The 13,717-nt window shown below is 39.8% G+C and overlaps 1 protein-coding gene across 2 annotated transcripts in view; it reads right to left on the bottom strand.

Annotated features, from left to right (window-relative positions):
* Tmem220 (transmembrane protein 220) overlaps nt 1-13,479 on the bottom strand; it is a gene marked incomplete at its 5' end in the record, with an annotated part of 15,243 nt that extends 1,764 nt beyond the window's left edge. The window contains 5 exon segments of one of the 2 annotated variants that reach the window (XM_013522257.1): nt 6,014-6,073; nt 7,138-7,261; nt 8,821-8,892; nt 9,656-9,716; nt 13,450-13,479. In XM_013522257.1, the coding sequence (XP_013377711.1) occupies nt 6,014-6,073; nt 7,138-7,261; nt 8,821-8,892; nt 9,656-9,716; nt 13,450-13,479 (347 nt within the window). 2 annotated transcript variants of the gene reach the window in all.
* Nucleotides 13,480-13,717: the final 238 nt, after the last annotated feature.

Here is a 13,717-nt window from a genome sequence, read left to right as displayed (position 1 = left end):
AAAAAATTAATTTATTTCATATGCATTTCAGTATATAATGAATGCTTTCATTACAGCAAGTTGGTACATGTACATACTGTGTCTTAACTCTTTTTCCATTCCGTTCCCCTCCCCTCTATCCCTCCTTCCTGTCCTCCATCTCTTCATCCCCTTGTCATTGTTATCAGTTCTTTAAATTAAAATGTAACGCACTGATTTATAGAAATTCTTTATATCTACTTAACACAATTCTTACTGTTTATATGTGTTGCAAGTATCTTGTCCCACCCAAGTGATTTCTTATGAGGAACACTGATTATTTAGACAGTGTTAAAATTGATCTTTCCCTGCCCAAGCTTTTGAAAATATTGTAAACTTCTCTAGTAGTTTTGTTTTTCCCTCTTTTTATTAGATGTACAAACTACCTGAAATTGATTTTTATGAAAATTTTGAGATAAGGGTTGTTTCACTTGATTCCGTGTAGACAGACATTCTTCATTTAATGACCAAGTTCCATTTCTGTGACTAGGTCGTTAAGTGAATTGGTCGCTAAGTGAGGAATTATGCACAGTACACACATTAGAACATTCAGGATGAAGAAATGGCCAAAGAAGACTCCAACTTGGTGAATTTGCTTTTATTTGTATAAGTTCTATGTGCAGTACTGCAGCTTATAATAACATAAAACTGTACAGTGCAATCAGCAAAATTACAGCACTGTATACACAAAGTGTACTGTATTAAAAAAAGACATTAAGGCTCTATAAGCAAGATGTACAGAACTGTACCAAAAAAAAGATGGGTTGTAAGTCCAAACACTGTGCCTCGGTCATAAATTAGAACAGTTGTTAAACAGGTAGATCATTAAAAGAGGAATATCTGTATTCAATTGTTCCAGGCACTACTTATTGAAAAGTCTGCCTTTCTTGGCTACCCCGCAGCGCTGCGACCTTTACCATGGAGTCAAGCACCCGCATGTATATGGATCTGTTCTAAAGTCTACTGTATTCTATTAGTTTATTTATTTATCCTGTTGCCAGTATAGGTTTATCCCTATAAAATTATTTAGATTTTCTTTAATTTCCCATAGTATTTTATAATTTTGTGTGCAAAGATCTTGCATATGCTTCCAAGATTTATTTTCAGGAAGCTGGTTATTTTGATGTTACTATAAGGGGTAACCTTTCAGTGCTGTGCTACTTGCTAATAGAAATGTAGCTGGTTTTTGTACATTGACCTAGCATCTACTAATGATGCTAAACGTACCTATCCTAATAATTTTTTAGATTCTTTTAGGATTTCTATATATGCAATGATGTCTTTCACCCATAAATTATTAAAATTTTATTTCTTTCCAATCCTTGTACTTTTTATTCTATTATTTTTTATTTTTAAGGTAAAATAATGAAAACAGATTAATAAACAAACAGTCATAAACAAAATAATACCCAAACAATAGAAGCAATACAGAATTTCAGACAAGGTGATAGGAAATTAACAATGGTTGCTGTATTACATATTGTTATCTTCAAATTGGTTACTCAGTTAAATAAATATTGGCATGTAAGATAGATCAAAGAATTAAACATTAACTGTTCCTTTCAATAAAGCAATAGAAATCAGTAGTACAACTATCCTGTGTATACATACTTTTTCCTTCTTTCTTGCTTTTCTCTTTTCCCTCATCCCAGTTGTTCTTTTCTTTTTTATTTATTTATTTACTTATCTACTTATTTATTTATTTTTGGTACTGGGAATCGAGCTCAGGACTTTGCACTGGCCAGGCAGGTACTTGTCCCACTGAGCTATATCCCCAGCCCTGTTCTTTCCTTTTGAACCATTTCTTTCCCTTTCACAATATCTATTGTACCTTTCAGATTTTATTTACTCTTTCAGGTACTTACACTAGTGAAACAATATGGTATTTACACATGGGGGTTTGATTATGAGTATGGTCTCTAGTTGCATCATTTACTTATGAAAGCCTCAAGTTTATCTTCCTTTATAGCTGAGTAATATTCCATTATGTAAAAATACCATATCTTTTTTATCCATTGCTCTGCTAATGTGCATTTGAGTTGCTTCCATGATTTAGCTATTACAAATTGTGCAGCTATAACCATGGGTGTACATATATCATTGTGCTACGAATTTTCAGTTCTTCTAAAATGATACCCTTTTGGGAAATAGCTGGGTTGAATGGGACCTCTAATCCTAGTTTACTGAGGAATCTTCAGAGTGATCTCATCAGTGGTTGCAGCAGTCTACCCTCCCACCAACAGTGGAGAAAGGTTCCTTTTTCCCCACAGCCTCACCAGCATTTGTTATTGATGGATTTCGTGAGGATAGCCATTCTTCCTGGGGTGAGATGGTGTCTCATCGTTGTTTTAATTTGCATGTCTCTAATGACTAATGATGTTGAACATTTTTTCATGTATTTATTTGCCATTTGTATTTCTTACTCTGAGAAGTACGTATTCATCTCAGATGCCTTATTGTACTAGAACATGTTGAAAAATGGCAGTAATAGCAGATCTCATCTCAGAGGGAGAGTTCTGAACTGCTCACCACTAAGTATTATGCTTTGATGTAGCTAGCCTTTACTGGGTATCTAAACCTGTATTCAAGCCTGTATTCTGAGAGCTTTTATCATGAGTAGATGTTGAATGTTTTCATATGTTGCTTATAGTTCAAGAACAGTTTACTTTTCCACTTGCTAACACAGTGCAAAACACTACTTTTAAGTGATAAATTAATTGTATCCGAGAATGAAATGACCTTGATTGTTGGGTTGTATTTTGTAGGTTTTAATTTGTTAAGAGTTTGTTCAGGATTTTTCCATCTATGGTCATGAGTGGGACTGCTATATAATTTCCCTTTATTTTGTAATGTTCTTGGCTAGTTTTGGTATCAGAGTTGTTCTGTCCTCAAAAACTGGAATGAAAAGTATTTCTTCTTTTCCAGTTTCTGGAAGTGTTTGTGGATTATATTTTCCCTAAATGTTAGAATTCTCTAGCTATGCTCTCTAGGTCTACAGTTTTCTTTTAGGAAACATTTATATTACGGATTCAGTTTCTTTAATAGGTGTGTGACTGATCTGAATATTTCTCCTTAAGTAAGTTTTGGTCATTTGAATTTTTTTTAAAAGAATCTGTCCATTTAATCTAAATTTCCAAATTTAATGGCATAACGCTGTTCATAGTATACCATTATAACTTTTCAAATATCTTTAGGTATATCATGATGTTTTCTCATTCCTAATATGTTGTATTTGTGCCTCTTCTTGTTTGCACCTGCTCTTTTATTTATTTCTCCTCTTTAGTTTTGCCAGGGCTTGTCAGTGTTGTAGATCATTTTGGAGAATCCATATTTGGCCTTATCAATGCCCTCTTTTTAAATTTTGGGCTTTATCAATGCCCTCTCTTTAAATTTTTTTAGTACTGGAGGTTTGGTACTGGGGCCTTCACACTTAACTACATCTCCAGCCCTTTTAAAAATTTTAAATTTTGAGACAGGGTCTTGCTAAGTCACTAAATTGCCCAGGTTGGGTTTGAAGTTGCAGTCCTGTCTTACCCTCCCAGTTTTGGAATGATAGGTGTGTGGACTTAATCTCTAGTTTCATGTCAATTTTTCTTTTAATGGATTTTGGCTTTCATGTTTATTTTCTTCTGACTTTGGGTTTAATGTGCTGTTCTTGTTCAAATTTCTTGAACAAGAAATCTCTCTCTCTATCTCTCTCTCTGTTTCTTCCTTTTTTTTTTGTACCCAGAATCCAGCTCAGGGCCTTGGTCTCGTCAGGCAGGCACATCCTGGCCCATTCTTTTTTAAATATATGCATTTACGACAAAAAAAAGACAAAATAGAAACAAAACTTTGTAAATAAGGAGGGGAAGAGGGGTTGAAAACGGGAGGGGAACAGGTTAAAAAAAAGAGGAGCTAAGCTATATCATGTACTTTTACAGATTCCTTATGATGAATGTGATCATTATACATATCTAAATTGTATCAATAAATGTAATTATAAAAAAGATATGTATTTAAGTCTATAATTTTTCCTCTAAGCATTATTTTTAGCTGCATCCCATAAATTTTGACATATAGTATTATCCTTATTTAGCTAAAAATATTTTCTAATTTCCATTCTGATTTTGTTTTTTGACACAAATGTTATCTGAAAGGTTATTTCCCAACTTCTAAATTTGCAGTGGTTAAATATCTTTTTTGTTAATGATTTCTAGCTTAATTGCATTGTGGTCAGAGAGCATACTCTAGGAATTCAGTCCTCTGAAATGTGTCCGACTTTTTTCCAGTGGCCAACCAGATAGTCTATTTGTAAATACTCAGTGTATGTGTGAAAAGAAAGTGAATTCTGCCATTCTTATTTGAGTGTTTTATGTATGTCTATTAGGTTAATTTTTTTATTTGTATTTAAAATTTTCTGTGTTTTCATTGATTTTTTTTTTGTTTCCTTACTTAGTGACTAAGAGAAGTATGTTAATGTTTCCCAACATAAATGTGGATTTTTCAGTTTTTCCTTTTAGTTCTGTCAACTTTTGCTGTATCTATTTTGAGGCTTTATTATTCAGTACATAAAAATTTAGAACTTGTTTTTGTGGTACTGGGAATCGAACTCAGGACCTTGTGCTTGCTAGGCAGGCACTTGTGCCATTGAGCTATATCCCTGACCCAAAATTTAGAATTATTATATATTCTTGATATAAACTGTTGTCAATAAAAAGTATCTCTTTTTGGCATTTTAAATCCACTTTTTAATAACTGGTTCTGAGGCAATCAGATAACCATGTAAGAAAAAGATAATGTTGGATCCCCTTCCTTCATTTCTTTAGGATAAATTCTGAATTGTGTGTGTGTGTGTCTGTTTTTGTTTGTTTTGGCAATAGTACTGGGGATCACACTCAGGGCCTTAAACATGCTAGACAAACAAGTGCTCTACCACAGAGCCATGTTCTTGGCTCAAGTCTAGAGATTTAGAGGTAAAAATGAAACTAAACATGTATTACAAGAAAAGAAAAAATTACTTTACAACCTGAGAGGGAGGCATGTTTTCCTAATGATAACTCCAGATGCAGAACAAGCAAAAATATGGATAAACTTGGTTATGATATATTAACAGCAGCCAAAACATTTCTTTTCCTGGCAAAGTATCTTCAGCTTATAGACAAAAAGTAATAGAACTAATATATAGAGAGCTTCCAAAATTAGAGAGACCAACAACCTGAGAATCAGGTTAAATCTGTATCTCTAATTATGAATCAGTATTTCATGGAAAAGGAAATGCAAATGGCTCTTAGTCATAAGAATCTCTCTCTTTCTCTCTGAAAATCTTTGAGTCTTGATTATTTGGTACATTTACATTTCACGTAATTTCTGATATATTTGGATTTACATCTCTATCTTAACATGTTCTTCCTATTTGTCCTACTTGCTCTGTACTTTCTTCCATTTTCCTGCCTTCTATATTCAATTTCTATTCTTTAGAGGTTACCCTAAAACCTATGGAATGAATCCTTGACCTGCCAGAGTTAATATAAATGTGTACTTTAACTCATTTCAGAAAATCAAAGATCCTTAGAATATTTCTACTCTACCTAGTGCCTTCCAATCTATATATTTCTACTGTCATGTATTTTTATTCTATATATTTAAGCTCCACCAAACATCGTTATTCTTGTTTTAGAAGTTAATAATTTATTTGTACATACCAACCCATATATCTCTTCTTTGCCCTTCTTTTCTGAATTTCTAAGCTTCCTTCTAAGATCATTTTCCTTCACCATGAAGGATGCTTTTGAGGCTAACAACTGCCTATTACTACATGGGCCTCATAGGAAACTATGTTACTCAAGAACATACGAGTGAAGATGAACATTTAAATCACCTATTCCTTGCTTTCCTTAGAAAAGAAAAGATTCTTCCAAAAGATCACGATTTTCCTTTGTGTGTTACAATTTCAATTACTACCTAACCTTATTAACTGAGGGTTATCTGATTTTAACCAGAGTTGAAAACTTACTTTGAGGAACTGTAGCAGAGGCTCATCCATGCTGTGATAATCACCAGACCGGACAGCTCCCTGTAGAATAACATATATTTCAAATTTTGAAGTGACTGCAGCATCACTTATTTCAGGTCAGGGGGAGGAATAGTACAACCAAGAAAACAATCCCAGATTTGATTTGCTATTTTCACATTTTCAGAGGCTTAACTGTAGGATGAGTGCGAGCCAGTGCACAACCGGAGCACACATTGCAGGAGACTGGGGGAGACTGCAGCAGGAAATGGTTTTTAGTGTGACTCAACCATTGGAGTATGTGCTTCTAGCTATGTGTGCTGTAAGCCCATATCTTTTACACAGAATAAAGAGCAATCATATTCAGCCATGGTGACAGGGGAAGCCCCTCCTTGGCTTCACTGTACCTCCTGGCCTTCAAGTTGGAGGCAATTTAGCCCATTTGATCTGCATTCCTATCTGCAGACCCAGCTGGACTGCTTCTGAAACCTGGGTACCAGAGCAGTACCTAATCCATGATCCCTAACTTACAGGTCTCTGAAGGTTGAAGCTGGCAAGTACCAGCAGAGAGATAAAAAAAAAAAAGAGGATTTTTAATAAGATCAAGAGTCATGGGTGGGAGGAAGAGGTGATAAAATAGGAACTATGTCTGGCCATGACAGAGAGGATATGTCATGAGACACATTAAGGCAAGGCTAGCAAAAGGCTGACTTAAAATACTGGTCTCTGATGTGGCTGATCACCCTTGTAGATAAAAGAGTTCTCCTTAGTCAGAGCTGAGTCAGAGTGCTGACAGAGACTTCACCTTATTAGACTGGACTGAGTATTACTGTATGTACTCTTGCTGGTTGCCAGGAGGTTGAGGTCTGAGGTCTTGACAGTAATATAACAAAATAGGTAACGATTGCTGGTAGTACTAATGATGGAGTTGGATAGACAGGGCTGAGTTTGAATCCTGGGTCCACCATCTCCTCAGTTTATAAACCATATAATACTTTCCTTCTCTGCGTGGTACAGTTACAGGAATTAAATCATCACCGTGAACAGATAAGATGAGGTTGTAAAGGAGTGAAAGACTTCTCAGTTCTACCCCCACTCCCACCCCCAAAACGAAAGTCACTGCTCACCTGCCTTCTTCCTCGTGTAGGATGTTGTGCTGTGCGTGCAGCAGGAGGGAGTATGCCAAGCCAGCGGCCCACACCAGGCAGAACAAGATGTGTGCTGCAGAAACACTCTTCCAAATGAAGCTACCTAAAGGTAGACATCCCGACGCTAGTAATCATGGAATCTTACACCCAGAGAAAAATGATCTGTGTTCCTGTTTTGTCATAATCTGCTTTCAGGAAAGGCACTCAGAAAAAAAAAAAAGTTTTCTGAGGGACAACTTAGAGATTAGGCCACTAATTATAACATAAGTGGACACATTCCCTTTCCTATCACAATTACCCTTATTTTCTTTGGGAACCCACACTTCCCACACCCCTAGTCTGTGTGCACCAGAGAAATGGACCGTAGGGCAACCAAGCCCTTATCACCTTAGCCACAATTATTTGGCTCATGACCAACAGATGATTCATTCATTTTTTATACAGTAATTCATTTTTCATACTTTGAAAGAGTGAAGGAACAGTTTAGCTGGGCGCGGTGGCACACACCTCTAATCTCAGCACTCAAGTGGCTGAGGCAGGAAAGAGGCAGGAGGACTGCAAGTTCAAGTATCACCTGCATAATTTAGTGACTCGGTAAGACCCTGTCTCAAAGTAAAAAATAAAAAAGATTTGGGGATGTATCCATGTGAAAGTGCTGAGTTCAACCCCCAGCTGAAAAGAGAAAAAATAACAGAGGAAGGAAGGGAGGGAGGGGGCAGGGAGCCTATATTCTCTGGGACTTAACGTCCTAGAGATGGGAAGTGGGAGCTCAGGGCTACTACGTGGGTCCGAAGTGAAGTCAGGGCGGCCATGGCAGGATGGGGAGGTGGAGAGAAGCTGAGGCTCCGTGTCCATCAGCACCACCCACAGCCTTTCCAGGAAGTTACGCCAATGTATTTTCTTCTTAGCTCATAGTACATGTGAGTTTAGCTTTTCTCCTTTTCCTGCCTTATACTCAAAGGAGCCCTATCTAAATGATCCTCTGTAAAGATGTAGACAGCCAGTGAGAAGCCTAATCAAGGAACACGGCCATCTAGGGAACTGAGATTTTCCAAGGTGAGAATCAACAGTCTTTATCCTAAGGCTTCTGAGAATTTTTGGGCCCCACATGTAGAAGCTGCTTTAATTTAATTTTCTGTTATCTTTCAGGATTAATCGTTCCTATTAACAAGAAAATATTAACAATGAATGTAAAATATACTTTCTTTTCTTGTTACAACATTTTATAGTATAAAACTATTTAACTTAAAATTTGTTGAGTCTCTTAGAGCCACAAAAGGGGTAGCTACAATTTGCCTAGCATTGACTAGGCAGTCTGTAGGTAGTAAAAATCTTTTTAAAGTGAACGTTTCACCTACATATCCAACTGTAGACGTAAAAAGTCCAAGGAGGAGGTTACTGAATAAACATGGTAAAGCTTCTGCTTACAGCCACCTCTGATGTGCCTGGCTATATTACTATGCTCTGAACACTTGTGTCTCCCTCAAGTTCATATGCTGAAGTCTTGACTCCTAAAGTGCCAGTATTGGGAGGTAAGGCCTTTGGGAGGCCATCAGTTCATGAGGAGGAGCTCTCCTGAGGGAATTAGTGCCCTTATAAAATAGGCCTGAAAAATGTCCCTAGTCCCTTCCACTATGAGAGGACAAAGAGAGAGGGAGATACCTGTGACTGGAAGCAGGCTCTCACTAGACACCAAATTATGTGCTAATGCCTTGATCTTGGATTTCCCAGCCTCTAGAAATAAGGAAATTAAATTTCTGTTGCTTATAAACAACCCAGTTGATGATATTTTTGTTGCAGCAACCTGAATTGATTTAGACACACATCTCAGTTAGGCTTATGCAAAGATGTATAGGACAGGACCCTCCTCTAAGGAATGAGAGCGCAGTAGGGAAGAGCACACCATACAGTGCTGCAGGTACTGCGGCAGAATATTGATTAGAAAGAGTGACACATTTAATGAAACTCTAGATTTATTATAGACATTCTTAACAACTTCTGTATGTAAGTGGCACTTCATATACAGACTTTAACTAAACTAAACTAATTCCCAGGCGTGGTGTTACTCTAAAAGAGTTTGTAAAGAAAGTCAGTGGATCTGGGTTGTGTATAGTAAATATATAACAGGCATTGATTGCATTGAATATGAGAACACAAGAAGTACATGTAGATCGTTGCTGATTTTACCTAGCTTGGTAGCTAGGGAAATCAATGCAGTGATTGAAACCCTTCTCTTATGGGTAGACTGCATAACTGGCATTCCACATTAGGCTGAGAGTTCTTAGGGCCAGGTCTGATGAAGAATGGCTAGGTATAGCAAGTCTTTCTGAAGTCTTCCTACAGATGGGTAAGGTGATCTACATTCAAATGAGCCCCCCTTATCAGAAATGAGAAGGAATGCTGAGAGTCCTGCTTTTCTCCTGAGAGTTTGGCAGGTAGATTCTCATCATTATAAGAAAATCTGATTTGCTGGATCTCCAGAATCCAAGGTTCCTACCCGTGACAAGAGGGTTAAATCCAACGAGCAGGGTCAACACAGCAGGTATCATGTACACCACCTGTTAGGAAAAAAGAGAGGAAATACAGTGGTGAGAAGTATGCCCATTACACGGCATGTGCACAGGTATCTAGGAAGGGAAGGAACATGAGATCAGTGGTTGTCAGGTTCCATAGTTTACCACTAAGTTTCAGTAACTATTGAGGAAACGGTAAGCTGATAACCACTTCAGGCTGTAATTCTGTCTCCTTCTTCCTAGACTGCTGGTTATTCCAGGAAAGACACCTTCATCTTCAAGCTCGAGCGCTAAGTGTAGACTTTTGGCCTGAAGACACACTGACTTCCTAGTCTCTCCCAATTTCCATGTCCACATGGCCAACCCCACTTGCAAATAATAAAAGGTTTTTTGCAAAGTGGGGCAGAGAGGCAGTCACAGTTACCTAGATGGCCTGGCTGGGTTTGACCTCATGGAACATCTGGTCCAGTGGTCCATCTCTGCAAGTGAGATCATGATGAATGGATCAGGTATGCCACATACTGAGACTGGGCTCTTCACCTGGAAACTGCTAAGTTGACTAGGAAGTTAGAAGACTGGCCCTAAGGTGGTCCAACTCTCAAGCCTCATAGCAAGCAATTTCACACCAAGAATGAGAGAGAACTCAAGAGAGACAGAACCCAAGAGTCCAAGAAAGTGAAAGATAAACCCATACATCATACAATGTTTAATTTTGCTCTCAATAAGAAAAGTTTGGCAGAAGTTTTTTTTTTGGTACCGGGAATTAAACTCAGGACCTTGTGCTTGCTAGGCAGGTGCTGTGCCACTGAGCTATATCCCAGCCCTTGGCAGAGGTTTTCAACATGTGCATTCAGTGCATCATAATCTGTCATTAACAGATTAATAGATTAAGACGTCTAAACAGTGTTTCAGTGCGTTGTAAACATGAACTAAACAGTCCTTTAAGCTAAGGAACAGTTTCGCTCGTTAGAAAAACTCTCTCCACCAGGAAAACTATCTTCCTAGCCCCTTTCACAGCTGGAAGTGGTCGCAGTTCAGCAGTGAAACAGGAGTCACCCTGCAGGAGAAGGCTGATGATGTACAAAGCATTCACCAGCTGGTATGGTGAGTGCTGATCAGTCAGAATGGACTCCGCAAGACACCATGCTGATGGGTACAAACCGAATTGCAGCACTGTCTGAAAAGCTTCTTGGGAAACATTTTTCTCCATAATAAAAGGGATGAAAACACAAGAAGGAAACTTACTGTGTTCCTGCTTTGCTTCTTACTTGGAGATAAGATGTTTGGAGCTGCAGCAGCTATGGTATAAACATGAGGTGCCACAGAAGAAAGAGAAAGTTCAGGCCCTTGCTGATACTGGTGACCACTAGGCATCTACCGTTGGAGATCTTAGTGAGCAATTCTGTATGTTTATAACTGGCGCAGTCATATTTTCCACTGTCTGCTGCTCTGTGGATTCTGACGCTGATATCTCCCATGAGCAAGGTGAAATAGGGAACATGGAAATGAGTTGAGCACAGTGACGGTAACTTCTAAAGGACAGTAATTTATTTGTTCATCTGTGTGTCCATTCATTTTTATTTAAGTGAATGCAGGCCAATTGCAGTGGAGCACACCTATAATGTCAGCTACTTGGGAGGCTGAGGCAGGAGGATGGCAAGTTTAAGGCCAGGTTGGTTAACTTATGGAGACTCTCTCAAAAGAAAATAAAATAGGGCTGGGAATGTAGCTGAGTAATAGAGAGCTTCCCTAGCACGTGTGAAGCCCTGGGTTTAATCCCCACGACTGGAGGTGGAGGGGGGCGCCAACACAGGAAGATTTTTCCATAGTGGAAGCTCATTATGTCACTAAAGACTCCCAAGAGGAGAGAAGAACTTCCTTTTGTCCTCCTGGGCGCTGGCATGTAAGAGCCAACCCTAGTGGTTTAATGTGAAGCCGAGCATGCTGATGCTACAAGTGTTCAAGGAAAGAATGCTCAGAACTTATGAGAAAGACGCAGATTTTGTTTTTGTGAAGAGACAGTCCTTGAAGACAGTCCTTGAAGTTGGGTAGACTATGACATGCAGGAGTTCTGGGGCCAAGATGCAGTGACTGTCATTGTTGGGCTGGTTTCAAAGACCATGCCAGGAAGGTGGTTGGGGCCATAGCTGGGAAGGCCTCAAATCCCAGTGGAGTTTCCATTTAGAGAGTTTAGGGAATGACAAAAGATTTTGCAGCAGACCATGATATGTAGGAGGGGTCCCAGGAGCACAGGAAATTAGAGGCTGATGCAAGAGCGGGAAGGTGTTCCATAGAGAAGGTAGGGGGTGCAGAACTGGGAATGCAGGAGGTTTGTCAGGATGTGGGTTAGCACACATTAGATCATCTAGATCATCTAGACATGAATCAAAAGGTAAGATGGGAGGTACTGTAAAGATAAACAATTGGATCTAGATAGTTTCTTTGGTGCGGGGGTGGAGACAGGGTCTCACTATGCAGTTCAGGCTGGTCTTTCTTGTTGGGTTACTTTTAAAATTTTATTTTGTTGGAGGGGCTCTCAAAGGCTGTGGTAAGGAACAGACAGCTGTTAGAGATGACTGAAGTTTTAAGCAAGGATGACTCAGCGAACATTCTGCTGAAAACAGAGATGGCCAAGTCAGGAGGAGGAATGGGTTTGGGAGGGAAACATACTGGGTATCTGAGGAACAACGTGGTGTTTCGGTGGATATACACTACGCCCCTTTAGAAGTTCAGTGCTGTTCTGGATATCTGACACTTGGCACTAGACTTTCACATCATAATCCCCAATGCCTTCATTTACTGCTCATCTGTACATGGTCAATGGTACTCCCAAGCCTAAAAGTCACCTGCTTGTCGATACTGTCTGTAGAAGATTGTGTAAGATTACCCATTTGTACTGCCGACTGGGCAAAGTTCAGATGTTTCAGGAAATGTATGGGATGGTCTTCCCCACTCCCAAATGGTTCAGTTCAGAGCACTGGCTAAATGAATATCGTAGGTTTTATGGACTTTAACTAATTTCTATAAACATAACTCACTGGGTTAGAAGAACTACAGAATTTAAGCCTGCTTTTCAAACTTACTAGAGTTTCTGACTAGAAACTTGTGTAATCTTTCGACTGACCTTGAGAGGTCAGTTCTCGGCCCTCAAGCCTCTGCAGAAGGAATACAGTCTTCTCTGGTGTCCGTGGACCATTGGTTCCAGGACATCCCCCACCCCCATCGCACCACATTAAACTCTGTGGATACACAAGTATTTGCATACGACGGGATGGCTGTCCTAAAGGTCAGCAATTATGTATGTAAAGGGGCTCGCACATTGTAGGCACTTAGCAAAGGAGAGGTACTCACTATTATTTTTAAAAAAGTTATTGTTAATTATTTTAAGATAGGATTTCGCTAAGTTGCTGAATTGCCCAGGTTAGGCTTGAACTGGAGATCCTGCTGCCTCAGCTTCCTAGAGTGCCGGGATTACAGGTGTGCACCACCAATCCCAGCTTCATGTTATTAAGCTTGTTGTAACGAATGTGATGAGGTTTGCTGGGACATCTGTCTGTCTGCTGTGGGAACACCTGTGTCTCCAGAAAGTTCAGAATTTACTCTCTCTCTCTCTCCACTGATCCCTCTCCCCACCCCGAAGAAAAACTGTAGGGAGAACAGCAAAGGTTTTGATTTGTAAGACAGGAATGGAAGCAAACTGAGGCAAACAGAATGGCGCGATTTGCGCACGGGACAGTTCTCTGAGACGGAGGATGACTGTGGACGAGTTCACACTCACCACCCACAGCTCGGCGTCGGGGTCGTTGACCTGGAAGGCAGAACAGCAGCTGTTAGCAGACGCAGTGCCCCGCTCCCCTCCCACTCAGCCCGTTCATTCACGTTTTATTCCTCCCAGAGAGCAGGCCGCAGCAGGCACCAGGGCACCGGATACGGAGGAGACTGAGCCTAGCACCCCGGGGCGGCGGGAGGGGCCCTGCGCACACCCCGGGCGGGCCTCGCGCGGCCGGCTCTGCTGACAGCACCCGCGGGGCGCTGCGGGGATGCGC

The sequence above is a fragment of the Chinchilla lanigera genome, unplaced genomic scaffold (assembly GCF_000276665.1).
Source record: "Chinchilla lanigera isolate Chin_1 unplaced genomic scaffold, ChiLan1.0 scaffold00066, whole genome shotgun sequence".
Taxonomy (NCBI): domain Eukaryota; kingdom Metazoa; phylum Chordata; class Mammalia; order Rodentia; family Chinchillidae; genus Chinchilla; species Chinchilla lanigera.
This window is presented reverse-complemented; position numbering and strand designations above follow the sequence as displayed.